This window comes from Lontra canadensis, unplaced genomic scaffold (assembly GCF_010015895.1).
Source record: "Lontra canadensis isolate GAN:19392208 unplaced genomic scaffold, GSC_riverotter_1.0 scaffold28, whole genome shotgun sequence".
Taxonomy (NCBI): Eukaryota; Metazoa; Chordata; class Mammalia; order Carnivora; family Mustelidae; genus Lontra; species Lontra canadensis.
The window spans coordinates 6,094,770-6,116,555 of NW_022631022.1; the positions used below are offsets into that span (position 1 = coordinate 6,094,770).

At 46.4% G+C, this 21,786-nt stretch overlaps 1 protein-coding gene across 4 annotated transcripts in view; it reads right to left on the minus strand.

The window, feature by feature from the left end:
* Positions 1-21,786, minus strand: part of TLN2 (talin 2) — a 412,475-nt gene that overhangs the window by 123,381 nt on the left and 267,308 nt on the right. For all 4 annotated transcript variants that reach the window (XM_032864802.1, XM_032864799.1, XM_032864801.1 and 1 more), the window contains 10 exons: positions 20,479-20,659; positions 19,471-19,584; positions 17,188-17,296; positions 16,267-16,475; positions 15,410-15,508; positions 11,416-11,583; positions 9,654-9,948; positions 6,865-7,031; positions 3,297-3,425; positions 1,994-2,107 (listed from right to left, as the gene is read on the minus strand). In XM_032864802.1, coding sequence (XP_032720693.1) covers positions 1,994-2,107; positions 3,297-3,425; positions 6,865-7,031; positions 9,654-9,948; positions 11,416-11,583; positions 15,410-15,508; positions 16,267-16,475; positions 17,188-17,296; positions 19,471-19,584; positions 20,479-20,659 — 1,585 coding nt within the window. The remainder of the gene's footprint in view (positions 1-1,993; positions 2,108-3,296; positions 3,426-6,864; positions 7,032-9,653; positions 9,949-11,415; positions 11,584-15,409; positions 15,509-16,266; positions 16,476-17,187; positions 17,297-19,470; positions 19,585-20,478; positions 20,660-21,786) is intronic.

Consider the following 21,786-nt stretch of genomic DNA (forward strand, 5'->3'; position numbering starts at 1 on the left):
GCAAGACAGGAAGGACCCCAGGGACAATGTTTTTGGGATGGGCTATTCCAGCGGGGCCATGCTTGTCCCAAACCTTGCATTTACCCAGCACTTGGAAGCCAGCTGGGTCCTTAAAACACGGAATCCTAACACAGTATCTCTGGGTAGCTGTCTCCCACTCACGCTCTACCCTGTGCTCCTGGAGGTCCCAGTGCATTTAAGCAGAGTACGAGTCTCCGTAAGGAGATCTGAAAAGTGTTTGCCCACTTGCAACAAATACCAACCTGGCCAATTATGGTTTGGAGCTTCAAAGCAAACAAAGAATCTGTACAATTCACCAGCGGATAAACTCAAGTCACAGAGTGTAATGAAGAGAAAAAACTGAGAGAAGTTCTTGTCTGCCAGCCAAAGTCACTCCTTCGACCTCTCACTTGGCAAGTATGTGTTCTGGCCGTCACCTTTCCTGTCACTACGGGTCTTCACTCTCGGAGTAGCCCTCCTCATTTCTCAAACTGGAAATTCCAGTGCCCAGGGTGGAGGAGGAAGGAGCAGCCTTTTGGTGCCGTAGGAGACCAACCTTCTACCTTTGCTCTGTTCTCCCCTCTGTGACCACTGCTCACCTGACTGGCCAAGTCCTCAACAGTCACAGCACAGTAGCCCCCATTGCTGATGAAGGTCCTATGTGTATACCAGCCTACTGAGCTATTTTTTGGGGAACCCATTCCAGCAAGGGTTAAAAAAAATATTTCCATGAGATTTTTCCTCAGATTCTCTTCAAGACTGGCTCCAGTAATCTGGGCCACTTTCCTCTCTCCTCTGCAACCTGATACATAGTAAAGCTCTTGTTTCCTGACATGACGCCCAGGCACTGAGTATCTTCAGTCTCTGAAAAAACGGGAGGGGGGTGGTCCACCCTGTAACACTGTCCTGGACACGAAGAGCAAGTGCTCTCTGAGAAGGGTTTTCTTACCTGTGCTGCCAGGTGACCTGAGGCTCTAGGAGACAACACACCCCCCCCTACAGGGGCCTGGCTCGAAGGAAAACCCTTTCATTCTCCATACAGTCCCAAGGACCAGGCCTTACTCATCGCTGAGTCTTTTCTGCTCCTCGGGTTGTGGAAGGTGAGGGAGGCTCAGAGAACCCAGAATCAGGACTTGGAGGGCTTGGGCTGGTTCTCTTCAGAAGTAAAGCCATCTCTGAGGTAGAAGTGGTAACCCCTCTCCCATGTGAACGGTATCACAGAGGAGATGAGAAAAAGGGGGGATAGTGCAGTCAACTCTCGAACCTTGGCACAGACACAGCTTTCCACTCAGCCTCCGCTGCTCACTGCAAACACCTTTGGGAGACTCCAGGCAGACATACCGCCAACATGTGGGCAATGGTGACACAATTATACATGTTTCTGGCACCATTCAGGGGTGTCCTGGGAGAGTGAACTTTTTGGGCCTTCAGAAGCAACAAAGGGGTTCACTGCACCCTTTGGGGCACGTTGGCTTCAACATGCCATCAAGGTCCGGGTCTCAGAAGAACAAATGCGCGACAGAGGAGAGCCCCAAAGCACATGAGCCCTGAGGCCTGATGGGATGAAATAAATGCGCGAGTCCATGCGAAGCAGGATTCAGCACACACTGAAGGCCGAGGCCCATCTCTCAGAAAGAGAAAGGCATTCCTGAAATTCAATGCTTTGTTGCCATTTCAGAGCCCTAAAATGGCCTTGTTAACGATCCTCCTTGATTTGGTCTCTTGACGAGAAAGCCAAGAATCTAGACAAAGGGAAGGCAATGCTGGAAAAAGCACCATACTCTCCCTTCAGACACAGGCCATCCACTTATGAGACAAAAACCAGATGTGTGTGTGTTGGTGTGTGTGCGCACACCTGCAACGTGGGAGCGTGAGCACACTCCATCAGGGGCCTGGGTGATCGGTCGTAACCGAATGATCCCAGCACTTGGCCCCCTAACGGCCGTCAGTGTCATCCACAGCAGACCCGGCTCTCGGGTGGCCGGAAGCTCACCTTGCAGCTCTGGACCAGCTGCTGCTGGGCGGCGGGGTTCTTGTTGGACACGGCCGCGTTCTGGGAGGCGGCGATGGTCTGCGTGGCGGCAGCTGCGGCCTGCTTGGCTGCCACCTGGACAGGAGAGCGACAGGAGGTGAGCCAGGCTTCGAGTGTCCCCTGACACAAACACCCAGAGATACGTGCCCCTCCCACTGAGGGGCTGGCACGGGCGAGCTGCCCGTGTAAAAAAGGGCGCTGCAGGCCCAGGCCCTGCCTTCTGAATGTCACCGATGAACCTCGTCTAACAATACCCCATTATCTCCATGTGCTTTACAATCCTCGGGACAAGCGATAAAGACAGGCACGCTTGAGAGCTCAGGTTCCAGTGTTCATTTGTCTCTCTCCAAAAGATAAGGGACAATTAATTCCAAGACCACGATGGCACTGATAAGTGGCATCAAGTCTAAATGGTTTAGGGGAATTGTTTTTTTTTCCCCCACAAGCAGGACAAACGCTGGTGTGCTCATGGCTCTCCTCTGGCCACCTGTGGGAAGCCTCGCTTCAGAAAGGCCCAGACTTCCTCACCCGAGAACTTAATTGTGTCTGTCACATCCTTCCAAGAACAAGGAGGCCAGTTTTGTTCCAGAATCCAGCAGACTACATGGAGGGATTCATCAGACAGGCAAGTTCTCGGCCTCCAACCTCCCAAATTTTAGTGTAAGAGTCTCCCATGTACCTTTGTGAGAGAGATTTATTTTCTTACAGACTTTGTGCCTACTGCTACTTCCTTTTTTCTTCATTCTAGAATAAGTACATGCTCTGAAAAATGATAAAAATATTTTCTTATGACTCTATCCCATATCTCTCCGCCAAAGCCTAAACCCCATTCTCCAGTCTTTCTGAGTCTGTATTTTCTACTGGGAGTCCTGACAGAGTCATTGCCTCTGACAAAATAAGTAAATTGTCAGCTAAAGGTCCTTTCTGAACATGGGTATCCCTTATTGCCAGGAGGACAAAAATTCCTATTTCCTCCCCCCCAGCAAAAAAGAATTCTATTCAAGAATGCTAAACTCAGAAGACTTTGCTTACTGAAACCATGAGGTGAAGCTATTTTTCAAAGTGTCAGTGTGCCATTGAACCAAATGTACAACGTACCTAAAGCAATTTCAAATTGTTTATGAGTATCTTAACCATTCAACTCCATTGTTCATCTTGCGGTAGCTTCCTTTATATGGGCATGGCCTTATTCATTTGGTTACTCTTTCAAGTAACTCTTTGCAATCTAAAATAGACATCCTAGGAAACCAGCCTCTTTACCCACCTCCAATCGGTTGACAATTTTTTTCTTGATGGCGTTCTGGGCAGCGGCATTGGTGGCCACCCGGAGACCCTCGGCAGCTTCTCTCAGTCTCTGCTGCTGGTCTTCATTCTCAGGATTGGCTGCAGCCCCCTGAAGAGGAGAAAAGAGAGATTCTGAGAGGTCCATGGGGCAGCATGCCATAGATGCTGAACTTTTTCCTGGTAATATAAAATATGTGGAAGACAGAGCAAACACGTCAAGCAGTATCTTTATAATACAGATGTTTCATCTCATAACAACATAAAAAATCTACCAGGGATGTTTCAAAACTGCAGAGTAAACAGGAGAAATCCAATGGTATTAATTAAACACTTGAGATCTTAGCCTTGGTCATCCATGTAAATTAACTTGTGGTCCGATTGCCATGGTTTCAAAGATGTTAAGATAAACACACATCCCTCCCCCCACTCTCCCACCCAAATCTCTCAGGGAGAATTTCATTTTAATTGGCACGACAGACACACGTCACTGCTGAAAGACTCCCATCTTGCAACACTAGTTAATGTGGATGGGCTAAGAACACAGACGAATGCGGCCAGGGAATGCCATCCAAAATATAAGGAAACGCTGTTCAAGAAAGACTATGCCTAGAAACTGCATTCCTGGAAAACCTGAGTTGGAGAGGACAGCCAAGCAGCGCTGGTACTCCTCTGCACCGAATAATGGGAGATATCCCATGCTCCTTATCTTGGCAGGGAAAGAGAAAGGCGCTTTGCATGGCCCATGGCCACACTGTGTTGCTATAGCTTCAAGTGTCTCAGGAAAGCAAATGGATTTTATTTAGATGGGTGGAATTCTGAAGTAGGGAAAAGGCTAACGGCAATGTGGGAAGAAGATATAATTTTAGGGAGCCTGGGTGGCTCAGTTGGTTGAGCTTTTGTCTCAGGTCATGATCCTGGAGTCCAACATAAGGCTGCTTGGTGGGGAGTCTGCTTCTCCCTCTGACCCTCCCCCTCTCATGCTCTCTTCTCTCTCTCTCTCATTCTCTCCCAAATAAATAAAATCTTAAAAAAAGAATGCATAATTTTACTGCACAGTAATTAACAAAGACTTAAAGGACATCCAGCCTTCCACTCCCACCTGCAATAGAAGCAGAGATTGAGATTTTCCTCACGGAGTCTGGATGTTCTCAGACCAGTTCTTAATATATGCAGGTGAATGAGTTTCTTTTCATGAACACTTCAGGGTGGTAACATTTGCTCACAAGGCAAGGACAAAAGCAGAAACACACACACCAATTATCGAAAATCGATTTTCCCCATTCTCCATTTACCAAATGGGGCCAACTTGCCAAACTGACCCTTTACAAGAACCTATTTCTTTGAACTATTTATAAAAGTGATAGGAATTCAGACAAAAAAAAAAGTTATAGGAATTCATCCTGGCTGGAACAGTTTTAACATCTGTGACGGAAGTGTTCTGGCAATCCTTTTGAAGGGAATCTTCCATTCTTTCAAACTGCAACACTCTAAGTAGTCTTGACTTCATGTTTCTAGCAATAAAAAATAATTCTGTTTTGGTGTTTCATGTGTGAAAGATTGTTTGGGCTACTTTTGTATTCTTTTACAAATTTAGGAAAATCATTTTATTTTATTTCCTTGGTCATCAGATATTTAAACCACTCCTACACTTGCCTTCCTCTGGTATTTTGGGCAGCAGAAAACCATCATTTCTGCACTTGAGTCTGAAGTGGGCATGTGGATCCTTCCTTAGCAATGTCTCTTTCACTATGAATGTCCATTAGATATGAGATACTAGTCTTGGCCCAGAATCTTGGTTACTGATTATGAAATGTATTTTTTTCTGGACATAAATATATTTTTTGGAGCTTTAACAATCATAGATCCTTTAGCTTTCAACAAAATTCAGCCAATTAAAATACTGTCATGAAGACCCTGTGACAACTTTTAATTAAAAGAAGGTATAGAAACACCATTGTCTCATCTGACAGAAATAATCAGAAATAAATACGTAAACAAGTTTCTGGTACTGTGGTACATTCAGTAAGGTCTGGTGAGCACCACAAATCTAGAAACAGAAAATACACAATGGTCCCAGCTCAATCCTGATTATGTGATAGTAGGCTTAATCGTTTCAAGTTTTTATTTTCCTATTTGTTAATAGGGACTGATTAGATTTTGCACTAAGCTTCTTTCCAGTCTGCCAGTTAATTTTTGTGCCAGCAGATGAAAGTTTGCTTAAAATAGCTATGCTTAGACTTAGAAGCAGGGGGCAGAATTCATAAAAAAACATAAAGAAATTAACCACTGCATAAATCCCTAATAAACATATTTGGCTAAAAGGGGCAGTTAAGGGCAGAGCTTCTCAGCTGAAACAGGGCTAAGGGGACAGAGGAAGAAAGTTCAGACCCTGCCCCTCCTTGGGTTTCTCTCCAGCCTGTTCATGAGGTACCTCCAAGAAATCACAGTCCCCCAGCAACTACAATGGTGAGTCAGTTGAGGAAGCTCTACATGATTCACCACATGTCATAACACATTTTAAGTCAAAGAAATCAAAGAAGGTAGGTTGAGATGCACTGGTATTCTGCTGGAGGCCAGGGAGATCAGGATACAATGTGGGGGATTTTAATGAATCTTATATGCACAGAAATACATTAAACTTGTTATCTTAAGCTGATTTTTATTTTATTTATAGCCATCTGCTTTTTCCATTAATTCCACCAAAAACGCACACGAGTTGCATAATAACAAAAAGAGGAACATTAAAAAAGACAGCTTTATCCCCGGAATGCAGTCCTCACCTTGAGGTGGGCATCAGAATCTTCTGTGGAACTGACTTGCAGGCACACACACAGTCCCCCTCCAGTGACCTTGTGAATCAGGGTCTTTGGGGGTAGAACTGAGACATGTGCATTTTAATGCTTTATGACGGGGGGGCTCTGAAACAGAGCCCCGAGATAAACATCACTGGCTTTTAGAAGCTGCATGCTGAAGCATGGCTGTCAAAAGAGCAGAGAGCTGACTCTTCACTCTTCATTCAGGCTGTTATATAATATTTAAAACCCCTACTGGGATTTGAAGGAGAGTGAGGCAGGAAGCCCTCTACTATGTAAAATCTTGATGGGAGTTTACAGTGGAGAAGTCAAATGGAGGGCAAAGTAATATTCAGGTTGCAGGCAAAAGAAGAGGCCTATTTGAATCTGCTGTTGATCATCTCCAGTTTAAATGAATCACCATTTGCAGTAAGCCCGGTGGCGATAACCGCACCCGCCACTCCCCCCCCCCCCCCCCCCCCCCCCGTCGTCCCCACCCCCTCCTGCACAGAGTTCGCTCACTGAGCAAGGACTTTGTCCCTGACAGCTGAGTCAGCACCAGTCCCCTCAAAGAGTGTTATTCTCATGTTCCATGCCCTTCTTTCCCAGTGCAACAAGGTCAAACGTGACACAACCGTATAGGTCTTAAACCACAAAAATGCACACTCTGCTGACCGTTCTTTATCTTCAGGGTACTTTCCAAATCCTAACTCTTAATAATGTTCCCTTTCCCGTTGAACAAATTCAATCCAATACCTTTGCAGCTTCCACCATGCGAGCCGTGGAGTCGGCCAGGAGTTTCGCAGCCGCCAGGAGCTTCTTTGAGTTCTCCATGTCGATTTCAGCTTCTGCATCAGACCTCATGGCGTTGACGAGGTCTGAGGTGGCCTGGGCCAGGACCCGGGCCTGGCGCACCATTTCACCTATGGGATGGGATTGCGAATGCCATCTGTCCGTCTGCTTTCTAAAGCTCAAAACCTGCACAGTCTAGTCTCCATACCTCTGGCAAGGGGGACAGAGAGAAGGGAGCCCCCAAACTCTAGTCCTAAGCAAGGCAGCCCACTTAGACCCGGACCAAAAATACTCCCAGTGGCTGGCAGGTGGCTGGCAGGACTATCCAGCCCAAACACAACCAACTTCCACCTTGAACCCTAAGGGATCAACAGGACACAAGGAAGCAAAGAGGAGTTCTTTGGAAAGAGAAGGCAGGAACAAAGTTATGTGGATTTATTACGTGATTGAGTAAAATATTTATTTAGAAAATATTATTTACCTCCCTTCAAGAACCACTTACTCCAAAGTCCTTATAATAAACTCTGCATAATGACATAAAATTATTTTTAAAATTGGAAAGAATTTGTATGTTACTTAACTCCAGATGAATAACATCACAGGATCCATTGTATTTGTGTTGTTTGGCTCTCAGTAACAGGAAGCACAGACCCCAGTTTCATGCTCAATGCCGAAGATTTGCCTTGGCTCAGGTTTTCCTATCAGTTTTCTGTTTGCTCACCCTTTTCTTCCCAGTGCTGGTTTTGATCTTATGGTTAGTAATTGTTTGGTTTTATGGTTCCTGTGGTTTTTATTGATATCTATTTCAATTTTCTTCTAGAAGTAGGAGGGGTATAAGAGTAAACATTTAAAATAAAACTACTCAGATGTAAGGGAATTTTACCTCTCCCAAAGGTCATCTGAGAAGGATGCCAAAACACTGACATTAAGGAGGGGAAAAAAGCTTTCATAAAAATCGAGATGTGCTAAATTCAAGGTATTGTGGATTGGATCCTGGGATGGTAGAAGGACTTGAGGGGGAAAACTGGTTAAATCTGAATCCTGTCAGCAGTGAACAGTTATGTACCACAGTAATCTCCTAGTTCTGACAAATGTGCTGTGGCTTAGGGAAGATGCAAAAAAATGAGGGAAAATGGGAAGGGTAATAAGTACTCCCTGTATTGCCTCTATAACTTTTCTGTAAATGTGAAAGCATTCCAAAATAAAAGGCTTATTGAAAAATAAAACAACAACCAAAAAATCCAAATGTGCATAGTATTCCAACCTTCTTAAACCATGTAAGGAAGATAGAGGAAAGCACAAGCTTTTTATGTTTGTTTGTTTTAAATATTTATTACAAAGAATAGCTCTGTGCCAACCAGGAAGAAAACAAATGTCTTACAAACTACTGGTAGAGCTCTAAAGCATAGGGTTGCAAACTACTGGTAGGGTTGCAAAGAGTAAGAAAGTCCATACACACACATTGTACATACTTATTGGTCCAGAAATTCCACTTATTACATATGGCCCCCGAAGTATACCAAAATAAAATAGTTACTGTAGTATTATTTTTGTTAAAGCAAAACAAACTAAGAAGCAGACCAAAAAACTTGGAAATGACCTACATGTCTACCTAAAGATAATTGGTTAAGTAAATTAGGATAGAATTCCATAGAGTAGAATATTATGCTGTCATTAAAAAGATTAGCCCTGTAGGTGAACATGAAAAATGTCTTTAAAGATATATTAAGAGAAAAAAAGGTTGTAGGAGAGTATAAATAATGCAATTCATTTATACAGAAAGAAAGATGGTGTTATACACACATAAAAACACACACACACACACACACACACGAACATATGAGACTTTGGAAGGTCAAAAATTTCTGGACATGTAAAAGAGAAACTGGTGAGTTGCCAAATCTGGAGATTTAGATGGGATAGAGATGGCCTGGGTCTGGGAAGATTTACTTTTCAACCGATAGACTAAAGGGGCATTGTATCTATTTCAAATTTTCTGTATATTATGATCTTTGACATCTTAAAACAAAACAAAACAAAAAACCTTTCTGGCTAGAGAGAGACTGCCCTTCAGCAGGCTAGGCCAACTTCTAGAGATAGCAAAACTCCAGCCAGCCTTTGATAAACAAATTAACTAGCCAGGAGCCACTCCTCCTCTATGGGGCCAGTATAGCCCTGGAGGCAATATCCTTAGGCCTCAGTGATCCCAGAGCCTGATACCAGGCAACTAGGTAGAGCCTGGTGAAAACAGTCAAACTAAGCAGTCCCATGCTGTTCACCTTGCCCTGCCTTGCCTTTCGAATAGAAATCCCAATAAAGGCCACAACCGAAGCTCTCCCTTCAGTCCTGTCTTCTGCAACCAGACCAAACCCGATGCTTCCCCTGGGACTGTGTATGGCACATGGTGCCCCTCTCTCAGGGACTTGTGACTGGAATAGAGTTTTCCTTCCAAGCTTCATTCCTGTCTCTTTACCATGGCTGCCTGTGGCTGCCTCTTTACCATGCCACGTCCAGCATGTTCCTTCAAATGAACGGCATTTGCCAAGAAGTTATTTAAAAAGGCTGGTTAACGAATTCTTGTTGCTATGGAAGGGCCCATTAGGAGTCTTGCATCTTTCTCTGAGTTTCAGTGAGGAAGTCTCTGAGAGAGGCTGAGGACAACCCACCATGGCCAGGCAGCCATCACCTTTCTTGCCGTTGTCCCCACAAGGGAACCCCAAGGAGACCCATCCACCCACAGCATCGCCCCTCACCAGCGTCGCCCATGGAGCTGAAGATGCTCTCGGTGACACACATGATGGTGTCGGTGGCCTGGTCGTAGCGGCCGATGGGCTCGCCGCGGCTGGCGAACTGTCGCACGTGCTGCAGGAGATCGTGCAGGGCCTGGCTGACCACGCTGGCCGCTGCGCTGACCTGCTTCAGGAGCTCGCTGTCGTCAGTGGCCGCTTGGCAGGCACGGACACAGTTCTCCACCGAGCGGTCCACGAGCTTCCCTGCTTCAATCAGCTGCTCCTGGCACACGGGGGAGCTGATGGTGGGGCTCACCACCTGAAGGGACACAGAAGCAGGTCATGGGCACTGAGAGTCAACTCCCGGTCCCCACCATGCCCTTTCCACCAAGTGTCTCTAGGTGCTTTGTGCCTCCGTTCCTTAGAGGACCGAGGGTTACACTAAACCGTCACTATGGTTTCTCATACTTCACAATTTCACTCTGTTTTGGTGACTTCTGATGCCCACGAGTTTTTATCTTCATCAGTCATACATAACTATACTATTGACTACTTCCACAGAGAGAAATTTCTGGTATTGATGTCATGCCTCCTGCTTTTAGGAACCATTAACTTGAGTCCTCTGAGCTAGGATAATAAGACTAAGGAAATTGTATTTCTTTTCTAGAGACATCTGGAACTCTGTACCTCTTGGTACTTTAAAGAATGGGGGGTGGGGGTGTGTGGCACCTGGGTGGCTCAGTTGTTAACTGTCTGCCTTCGGCTCAGGTCATGATCCCAGGTCCTGGGATCGAGCCCTGCATTGGGCTCCCTGCTCAGCAGGAAGACTGCTTCTCCCTCTCCTACCCCCCCGCCCCCCCCCCCCCGGTGTTCCCTCTCTCGCTGTGTCTCTGTCAAATAAATAAATAAAATCTTTTAAAATATAAAGAAAGAAAGAACAGGGGGATTCTGTCAGTTATCTGTCAGTGGGTACTTGGAGAGTGCCCAAGGAAAGCACAAGTGATACCATGAGGACTGCTCCTTCTGACACTACAAATCCCACTGGAGGATAGGACATGAGAGGCTAAGCTGGTCATGGATCTACAGAAGATGTTATGTCATCAAGTTGAGAAAACGGACACCTCCCATCTTTGGATGCATGAACACGTGTTGGGGAGGAAAAGGTACATGAAATCCGACGGCCTGAGATTACCCCGGTTCTGCCACGGATGACTTTTGGGGCCTCAAGCTACTTGTGAACATCTAGGAGCCTCAGTTCCCTGTTTGGCAAACTGGTGAGGATGTGCTCCACAAGGTGGAGTTTGACACCCAGCGTGTGCACATCGTAATGGTCAACTCAAACATGAACTCAAACATGAACTTAAACCCGATTATCCTCACTCTGACACTGTACAGCGCAGGAGGGGCACTCCCAAATCGGCACATTATCTATGGACCATGCATGAGGCTCTACTACATTTCCGTGCAACCCAACAACTCTTTGCGCGCAGGTGTAAAGAAGACACACTGAGAAGTCCGAAGGGAAGACACGGTGATCTGCGAGCAGAAACAGCCATTAGACACAGTCAGGGACCCCTGCCTGAGGACTTGGGCAAAGAACAAATGATAAAAGCACAAGGGGGCAGTTAATGCCAAAATCCTATTGTGTTATCTTGACGACACCTGAAGCAAGCTCTAAATCTCAGACAATTGTAACAAATTCCACCTCTGTTTGCCCCCAGTGACTGGAGGCAGACCAGAGCGTGTGACCCTTGGAGGAACGGGCCCATGGTGCCAGCTGGCTTACCTTGGCACACGCCACAAGCTGGGAGGTAGAGAGGGCACACTGGGTGGCAGCAGCAATCACCCTGTTCTGTAGGACCGTGTCTTCAGCTACTTGGGCAACATTCTTCGCCTTTAATACCAACATGGCAGCAGCATTGGCAACAGCTTTGGCCAAACTCATTAAAACATCCTAAGACGGGGAATAAAAAAAAACAGTCATTTATTTTTTTTTAATCCCCATTTATAGCCTAGAAATAAAATGTGGTAACATTTTAGTAAAATTCCATTTGAACTTTTTCTTACTGGTCCTTCCTAAGACACTTATTTTTCTGAAATGTCAACTCACCCTTAAACGTAATTAAAGAAAGAGACTTGTGTCCTAATGACATGTCTCTTATGTATTCAGTAGCATAAGGTTTAAATCTAAAACAGCGTCATTCCAGGGGAGGGTTTTTGTTTTAAGCACGGATTCACATTCATGTACCTCTCTAACACTGGGAGTCTTCATTAAGTCTCTTGAAGATGTGGTCGGTGCAGTAGCTCAAGAAAAGCTAAACTATAGCCAGATGCCATAAATACAACATACTGTGGGGAGGATAGAATTCGTGGCCTCCAAGTCATCGTGTTGTGCTGTCCCTTGAAAATTTATCACTTGGATTTCCATTTTGCACAAGGATCCAAGGTACCATCCGCAATTCAGGCACATCTCTGCCTCCAGAGGGCAATGTTGGACACTCACAGACAATACCTACGGCTCGAGTCAAGGAGTGCTCTGAACGGAAGTTCTTCTCAGTGTTCTGTAGTCTTCTGGATAGGGATTAAGTTATTACAAGAAGTGGAAAGGAAGCCTGCCTAAATAAACGAGCTACAAGCTACAACCTCACTGAAGATGCAAGGAGCTTTGAGCCTCAGTTTATACTTTGACTCAACAAAAAGGCGTTCTGTCGGCACGATGGAGAATCCTTTGATTCAGCTCACCAGATTTGTCACCCGCCTGGGTGACCAGAAGAATAACCACTGTTAACATTTAATTTGCTTCTTTGCTTTTAATACTGAAGGTAGTTTATTTGGTTTGGAAATGCCTTCCCGAACACATCCCAAACTTATGAGGCATTTTTATTTTGAACAAACATGTCAAGGCCTTCTCCCAGAGGAAATGTGGTCAGAAGTCTTTATTAATTCATCAGATAATGAAAAGCGCTTTTGATTCTGAATGCAAAGGGCACCCACAGAGTCTTTACAAGGAGATATTTTATGAGGAGATATGTTGGAGAGAGAGGGCTCAGCCTGCACAATGTTACACAGAGCAGAAACTACATGCTATCTAGGCAGATCAGAAACCCATAAACCTACCACATAAACTGATTTTAAAATGGACAAAACCCAAGCACTCTTAAAGAAACAGTGTAGGGGCGCCTGGGTGGCTCAGTGGGTTGAGCCGCTGCCTTCGGCTCGGGTCATGATCTCGGGGTCCTGGGATCGAGTCCCGCATCGGGCTCTCTGCTCAGCAGGAAGCCTGCTTGCTTCCCTCTCTCTCTCTGCCTGACTCTCCGTCTACTTGTGATCTCTGTCTGTCAAATAAATAAAATAAAATCTTTAAAAAAAAAAAAAAAAAAGAAACAGTGTAGTCCAGTCTTTCTTTTAGGTCTCCAATGTTTATTAGATGTCCAAGAAAAAAGCAAAGCCTGAGGTTCCAAAAGTTGAAGATGCTTTTAGGATCTGATTGGCACTTATCTGCCACGTAACTTTGAGAAACTGCTCCCAACACGGCCTGTGAAGTTACGGCTCTTGAACACCTATCTTGATGCTCAGCGAACACTCAATGTGAACGTCACAAATTATTTACAAAATTTTTTAAAAATATCTTTCCAAAGTGGGTCATGGTCCTCTTTCACTTGATATGAATTCGTCTTTTCACAGAGGGACCAAGATCTGGTCATGTAGACTCACGATTGTTCTAAAGGCCTTTTGTTAGACTCATTAAAGAAATCCTGTTCCTCCTATTAATTTTGTCCAAAAAAAATACAGTTAGAAAAAGAATGTGATACGACAGCCACAGTTGCTGACAAGGCCTTTGTCAAACCTTTCAACAAGACCATGATTATGTAGCCCGTGTAAAATAAATCTTTGTTAACTCTGGGAACATGCAGTACATTGAGAACCCAAGAAAAGCTCTGAGATAAGATCTCAAGAATCAGAAAAATAGTGCATAAGAAATCCAATGTCAGTAAGCCAGGGGCTACTCATAACTGGAGAAGGGTACAGGATCATCTTACTGCACTGAGTTTTGCCCAGAGATCTTACAGAAATGGAAAGCATTCAAGTCAGGCCTTTTCCCGGCACGAAAGCCTCTTCGGGACCATACTGTGAATCTGAACCTGCTTTCCTAGCGTGTCTGAATACAAACCACAGGAAGCAGAGTTTGCATTCATATGTGATGATAACTGTCTGTCAGAGAGAGAAAGAAAAGAAAAAGTCTTCAACAAGCCAAGAGGCATGCAATGTCTACGGGAAGAACCGTGACTTTCTTCTCAACTGTTCCAAACACTCTGGGAAAGCAATCACATTTTTGAAGAAAGTAAGTTGACCATTTCATGTTAGTAAAGCCAAGTAAACCAACAGCTGAATGTCATATTTACCCAATTTCTAAGCAGGTGCCTGCCTACAAAGAATTTCCTGCTCTAATACAAAAAGCAATAGCTAATACAAGGGCAGTTTGGGGATCCAGCTCATAGGAAGTCAGGACAGGGTCGCAGTTCATTGGAATTTCGTGTGATATACTTACGTGGTCTGCGTCAATTCTCTTTGAGTGAAATTACTACTGGCCATCCCAGCATAGAAATGGTTTCTAGGAATACTGCTACCCCCCCTTATGAGGCTCACCCTCCATCAAGACATGAATGTTCAATCATGAACATGAAGAGGACATGAATGAGTCTTCTGGCCACAGCACACAGGTGTGCGGAAAGTAGAGAAGAAACAAACGCATCTGTAGATGCAAGTTCCATGTATCACAACAGGTATGGCCATGTCTTAGCATAACTCACGCATCTTGCGCAGACGGAGTCTGGTAGTTCCAGAGAACACAGCATACAGAACTGCCACTCATGAAGCAACAAACTTGAATTCTACAGTAAAGCTGAATGGTCTTTTTATTCTGAATGTTACTAGGAAACGTGACATGAGATTTGGAAAAAGCATCTTGCAGAGAATCTGGGCTCCAACGGTAAGTTGAATGAGAATGTAGTTACATACTATTTAAAATTCGGTCTTAGGAAGAAGAGAAAGGCACGAAGGGCAGCTGCCCACAAGGATGGGAGTGGACAAGTTCAGTGTAGCCTGGAGCTCCCCTTGTCTGTGGCATCTGGGAATGGAGGCAGAGAAGCTGAGCTCCTCCCAGAGCAGACAGCCCATCATGCAGGCCATAAGCAGGGGCTACGGCTGTACAGCAGAGGACGAGTGGCACATATCTTTGGTATGCAACGAGAAGGGTGACCGAAAGAAAAAAGTCCCCACTATGCTGCTTTTGGATCTGATACAGAAAACAGACCCACCTCTGACCATGAAGGAGAGCTCATGCTCTGTGTGAACACAGTGTACGGGAGCACACGTATCCTCTCTTTTATGCAGACTCCAGAACAATGCAGCTAAAAACTGTGCCCAGAAGAGGAAACAAGACTGGCCATGAGTCGATAATTACAGAGATTGGATGGCAGACACAAGGAAGTTCATGGCATCATTCTCTCCACTTTTGTGTTTAATGAACATCCGGCATATGTCATGACCAGTGAGAACAGCTAAATAAGTGCTTTACAACAATGATGCAAGATACGAAAGGAAGTGAGTTTTCTAATTGAAAATTTAAAAAAAACTAACAAGGCTTGCCCCCAAGAAAATCCACCTCAATCTTATTCTTGACAACCCAAAAAAGATTTGGTTTATCACACATTCTCCCTGTTTGGGTCTAGACCATCACTTAGACACCTGTCTGACATTACGGGCTGCAAATATCTTACTTGGAATCGCTCATCTGTCTCGTTCTCTCCGATCTGTCTCAGAAGATCCCCACTGGCTTGTCCAATGCTTCCAGCAGCAGTCAAAACTGTCTGTCGAGGCTAGAAAAACACACACTGGTTAGAAAGAAAATGCATTTCCTCCACAGTGCCATCAGACAGGAGGGTAGCAAGAGGAATCCTGAGGGAGTGGCCTCCTCCTGCACCTAGATGAGAGTCTATTGGCCAGAGAGGAGACCTAAATATCCCGGTAAAATCTTTGCAAGCCTGGGTGGCTCAGTGGGTTAAGCCTCTGCCTTCGGCTCAGGTCATGATCTCAGGGTCCTGGGATTGAGCCCCACATCAGGCTCCATGCTCAACAGGGAGCCTGCTTCTCCCTCTCCCTCTGCCTCTCTGCCTACTTGTGTTCTCTTTCTCTCTGTCAAATAAATAAAATCTTAAAAAAAAAAAAAATCTGTGCAAGGAAATGCCTGATGTCTCACAAAGTAGGCACAGGCGGATCGATTTGAAATGTTCAGTCAATGAGTCCTGCTCAGCTGGTAGGAAGGTGATACGCACTTTACAGAAATTAGGGCACCATCCTGTATCCCCTTCAAATGTGTATTGACTATGTATGTTTCTGAGGTTGAATCTAACCAAGTACCCTGGGGTGAGGGGACAGGGAGGTTTCCTACTAGCAGCTCAATCAGCTCCAAAAGTTGAACCATAGATTCTGTACCCAGTTCACCAAGTCCAAACCCCACAGTCTCATTACATGCCCCACCAGGATGGAAGAACAGCTTTGGAGCGGGAGCCCTGTAGCACTCAAGGCCGCACCTGCCTCGTCAGAACCTGGGTGACCGCGTGCCCCAAGAGCTCACCTCTCCAGAAGTAGGCTGCACAGCCTTCAGCAGGTCTGACACTGCCCCCGCGAGGGTCCTCGCAGCTCTGAGAAGGTCCTCCCCACTGCCCACTTCGTCGTCCATCAGAGCCGCCAACAGCTTCACGCCCTTGGACATCTCCGTCAGGTTGGAAGAAATGGTGGTGATCGCACATCCCACTGCTGTGTAGTCGGTGTCTGCAGGGTCACCTGGGACAGAGAAGGGCCACCACCATCACAGGAGGGCAGTGAAGGGTGAGGAGAGCCCAGATGGGGGCGGGCTTCAGCCATCACTCTGAGGGAGCCGGACACAGAGCTGCACGCACACAGGGAGATGCCTGGCTCCCTGTCTCCGAGGCGCTGCTCCTCCCAAGTCCTTTCGCCCGGAGGTCTCCTACACTGCAACACTGAACACGAGCCCCTGGACAGTTCCAAAGGAAGTCTGGGCATCCCGTGGCTCTTTCTCTTGGGTGCCTATCAGCAGCTGAGGCACTGAAATGCTGCACGGAGAAGCTGAGACATTTGTGGGCTCTCACCCGACCTTGAAAGGTGTGAGGAGACTACTGTGGGACAAGACGGACGGGGGCCTGTGTGTTGGATCTATCCCTCCCAAACCCGTTTGAGACTGTAAGCTCCCAGAAGGGAGAAACCAACTCCCATACACTTCGCAGTCCGTCCCACAGCCGGGTGGACGGTGAGCAGAAGTACGTAAGGGCTTGTTGAAGGATGCGTGATATTGACGGAAAGGAATGAGATGCTCCCCGCCTTTCTCCAGGGTCAGTGTAAAGAAGTGCCTGCAGCACTCAGAGCGCCTAAAAATAGACGAGCCTCTCATCCTCTGAAAATCTGTTGTTTCAATCAAAGAATAGTGATTGTTTCTAAAGCAAAACCACAAGACAGCACCAAGCCCTCAGAGACTCACCAGCAGTGAGGTTAACCACTGAAGCTGTTCCAGCTGTGATCGCATCCACCTGAGAGTGGATTTCGTGTTTGGACTCGTCGACTTTGTTCTGAACCCACACCCGAGATGCCTGCAAAACCAGACAAGGGCATGACAGTCACTGCGTGGTACTGCCTGGGACGCCAGAGACATCGTGCCATAAAATGAGACCAGCATTTTGTCTGTACTCTTGTTCTTGGGTGGGCACCGGCGAGGCCCTCCGGTCATCTTAAGCAAGGTCTTTAACAGGCCCCCCGGCTCATTTACTGATGGCGAACAGCAGACGTCCTCCATGCTGCCTCCACTGTTCTTTTCTTGAGCTTTTAGGATCTTAGGAAAGTTCCACATGGTTTTATTTAGGTAAATTTAATAAAAAATGAGAATTAATGTCTCATCATATTACTGTACACCAGTAACCACAACTGTTGTTAATTTCTACCTTGTAAAAAACAAGAGAGCAGGGTTAGAATTAGAATTGCAGCTCACGAGTGTTCTCTGTTGGTATAAAGATTGTCTTTCGTTAACATGAATGTGGTGTAGACATGGCACCTTTCCTGGAAGGACTGGGCTGAGGTGGGGGTGGCGGGAAATGGGTCGAGACCTCTGTTCTAGATCTAGCTCTATCACTGACAAGTGACGTGACCTCGGGCATATTACATCTAGGTCCTGTGAATTACATTTCTTCTACTATAGGAATTCAGTGGTTTTTACACACCTTTCCAGATCTTATACTTTATGTTCATGGGAACCTATACATAGCAAACTCCCTATTTCCTGGCATTTCTGGACTTAGCCACTAAGTGATCATTTCCATTCATAATGATGACCCTGCGGCAACACACGATGCCGATCTGCTTCCCAAAACATGCCAAAAATATTCATTGAGATTTAGGATGTGTCTAGCACTAATCATATTTTTTGGTATACCAATGCTTTAAAAGTTGGTGAAGCAGGACTGTTAAGTCCAAATATCTTAAAGCCATCTCACAATGGTACTGGATATGGGGGGGTGGTCTGCTTCATGTATTTTCACTCTGAAGATCCCCCACAAAGACTGTGTAATGATTTCAGGTACTTGGGATACAAAGCACTGAGTACAGCAGCACCTGAAGGAAGGCAAGCAAGGAAGCAAAAGTCACAGCATTCAGGGAGGTCCTGCAGGACAGTTATCCTGGTGGGGCAAGATGGGGCGACAGACTGCATCTTGGCCCTGGCCTGGGATGGCTCTGTGAGTCCTCATGGGGTGGTTTTCAGGCCTGATTGTCCACTAGAACCACCTTGAGAAATGAAACAAGCAGGCTCCAACCTTCATGACAGGATTTTTTTCTGGTTTGAGTTGGGCCTCAGGCTTGGTTCTTTAAGCTCCCCCAGGTAATTCTAACATGCAAAGCAGGTCTGGGAAGGACAGTGCCAGACAGTGCTTCATCAACTTTAATGTACACAGCAAACAGCTGGAAGTCCATGAACATGCAGATTCTGATTCCAAAGGTTGGGGCAAGGCCTAAAATTCCACACCTCTCAAGAGATTTTATGTATTAGCAATGCTGCTGGCCTGTGGGCTGCAGTCAGAGTAGGAAGGGGCTAGGTAATTTCATGTGGCAGCACCTACAGAAAGGCAGCTAACTACCCTGCCCTGCTGAGGAGCTGAATGGTAATGCAGTGGTTCTCAAAGTGTGGTCCTGAGACAGCAGCGGAGGACCTGAGGACTTGTTGCAAAGGCAGAAAATCTCAGGGCCTACCTCAGACCTACTGAGTCAGGAAAGAGGGGACGGAGCCTAGCAATCTGTTTAAACGAGTCTTCCAGGTGACTGATGCATGCTAACATTTGAGAAGCACTAATAACAGCTAATGCTCACTGAGCTCTCACTACATGCTAAGAACTCTACACACGACGGGTTTACCACATCTTCCTAAGGACCCCGTGCATGCACGACAAAATGGAAGCGTATAGAGAATAAGTTGTCCGGATTCACACAAACGCTAGCAGTGGAACTGGGATTTGAACCCAGATCATGTGACTCCAGAATTGAAGTTCTTGGCCCTTGAGAGGTATTGCCAATACCCAGTAGCAGCCCATGATTCTCTTCCTGGGGGTACCAACTCACTATAAAGACTCCATATATTGGGGAAAACAAAACAAAACAAACCCATGTGTTTCCATTTCACCTGGCTGGATAAAGATTTTCCCAGCTAAAAGCAGACAAAATGCAAAGCCGCGCTTTGTGCCAGGCAGAGACCCGAATGAAAAGCATGAACAGTATTTACCATATCCTGGCCGAGCGGTGGCAGTGAATCCAGCTCGCTGAGGTCGTCCTGGGCCTGCTGGACAGCGTGCATGCTTGTATTGATGGTCCCCATGAGGGCCTGCTGGGCCGAGGTCTGCAAAGGCAGATGACCACAGGGCGTTTATAACCTCTCTCCTGGGACTGACACCGCTCTCTATACAAAACACGGCCAAACTGAACTCCAGGCTCAAGACAGAGTGGTCCACGCTGTGTCTCCACCACCCCAAGCACCTCCCATTTCAAGCAGGGGGCTGGGACAGAGATTGTATAAATAGAATGCTCAATGTGGGTGTATGCCATAGAGAGGTTGTGATCAGGAGAGCGTGGAGAGCTTAATCAGTTGGCCAGAAGACTCAGAGAGAGCCCTTGCAAGGGAGCTACTCCACTCCGAGTAATGAGGACAAAAGAGCTCATGCATAGGAAACATGTTCCAACCCAGAACTGTGCTTACTAAGTAAGAAAGGACTGCACCCCAACCTATAGTCAACATGTTTCTTCAGAGTCAAATCACTTCTGAGCTTTCAGGCTTTTCAGCTTTTATAAAGTTCTTCCCCAGCAGCGCCTGATTCCTGAGCAGGCAGATCAGCAGCGACAAGAGGCAACGATCCGCTCAGAGGAGAGTGTGGATCGCTAGAGACCCGGTCTATTTCTAAGACCCGCCGAGGGCCACCCTGGGCTAAATAGCAACTTGATGCTGTTAAGGCAGGGAAGCAGGGCTCTCCATACTCTGTATCGCCAGTCACGTGGAAAGGTCATGGTTGCTCTCCAGCCCCCGAGGACACCCATGATTCTACACAGGGAGTTACTAAGACACCCCATCAAAAGAGAGCACTGAGTAGCCAGGCACTGGGACCATGCAGCAAAGAGCCACAGCTCGGAGGGGAATGGGTGAGAACGTGACAGTGCAAGCTCTCTCCAGGCTGGTGTCTCTCCCTGCGCATTACAGGCAGCCTACCGACGCCCAGCGCCAGTGTGGGGGACGCCTCACCAGCGGGGGCATGTGCCCTCGGTGCATCTGACCAACCACGACCTGCTGCTGCGGTGATGGCATGCTGCCCATGTTGAAGGTCTCGGGCCCGCTGGAGCCCGAACGCATCACGGCAGGCAGTGCCACGGAGCCGTGCTCCACCTTCCCGGCCCGATTGAACTGCTGCTGCAAGATGGTGGACCTGCAGGGGACAGGGGTTTTGTCACTGGGGGGTGGCCACTCACATACAGCAACATAATAAGACAACATGGGCATCACCGCTGTTTGCTGTGTTATGCTGTGGAGGCCAACTCAAAAGAGGTATATACAGACGGAACTGTGAGTGAGGCAGCACCAAAGTACTCAGAAGAATCCCGAGATGAATCTTTTTACAGTTATTAATACAAATAAGCATTCTCAGTTGGTTCATGATATTAGCCAATTAGCTTTGCTTAAGAATCCACCCTCCGCCATTGTTATGTTTCTGTACCAATGATGTTCCAGGTGTATGTAAAAGTTTTGGATACATTGATCTATTAGTAAATTTCACCTGAAATAGCATTCATTCAACAAATATCTCTGTGGGCCAGGTTCTAGTCTAGGCATTGGGGACATCGGTCATTTAGCCTTAGATGGAAAGGAGAAGTACAGAAAGGAACTAAAAGAGAATCTCCCACAGCTTAGCTCTCATCCCCCAGGTCCAAGGCCACTGACCACAGAGGGCACTTAAACACCTTTGGAGCCTTGATGATAGGATAGACTTTGGCACCTCCTCCAGATGATTTTTTTAAAAGTCCAGGAAGATTCCTAGGACATTTAGTAAAAAAAAAAAAAAAAAAAAAAAATCCACTTTTTACTTCTGATACGTTCTTAGAATGAGTAGTAAGGACTTCGAGCATGTGAAGGTGGACTATCTGTGCAGCAGCGCAGAGCACAGACCCCATCCAGGGAGAGCCTGGGGAGGGGGGAAGGGGGAGAGAGGGAGAGAGAGAGAGAGAGAGAGAGAGAGAGAGAGAGTGTGTGTGTGTGTGTGTGTGTGTGTGTGTGTGTAGGGCCAGATTAGGTAAGCAGCTGCATTAAGGGACCAGGCCTCTGTCCCAGGGTTCTCCAACCATCAGATCATTCCTTATTGCCCAGGGCAAAGCTCATGAGGCAGGCTAGGATACTAGAGAGCAGGAATCCGTGGAAGAACAGGGATGCACGGTTGGCACTAGGAAGGGTAGATGTGGGGGCCCCAGGAGGAAGTCAGGGGCATCCTGACATCTTAGCCAATGTCTAATGCAGGGAGAAGTGGCAGGTCTTGTGATGGGAACCAATCTGGACCCTTCT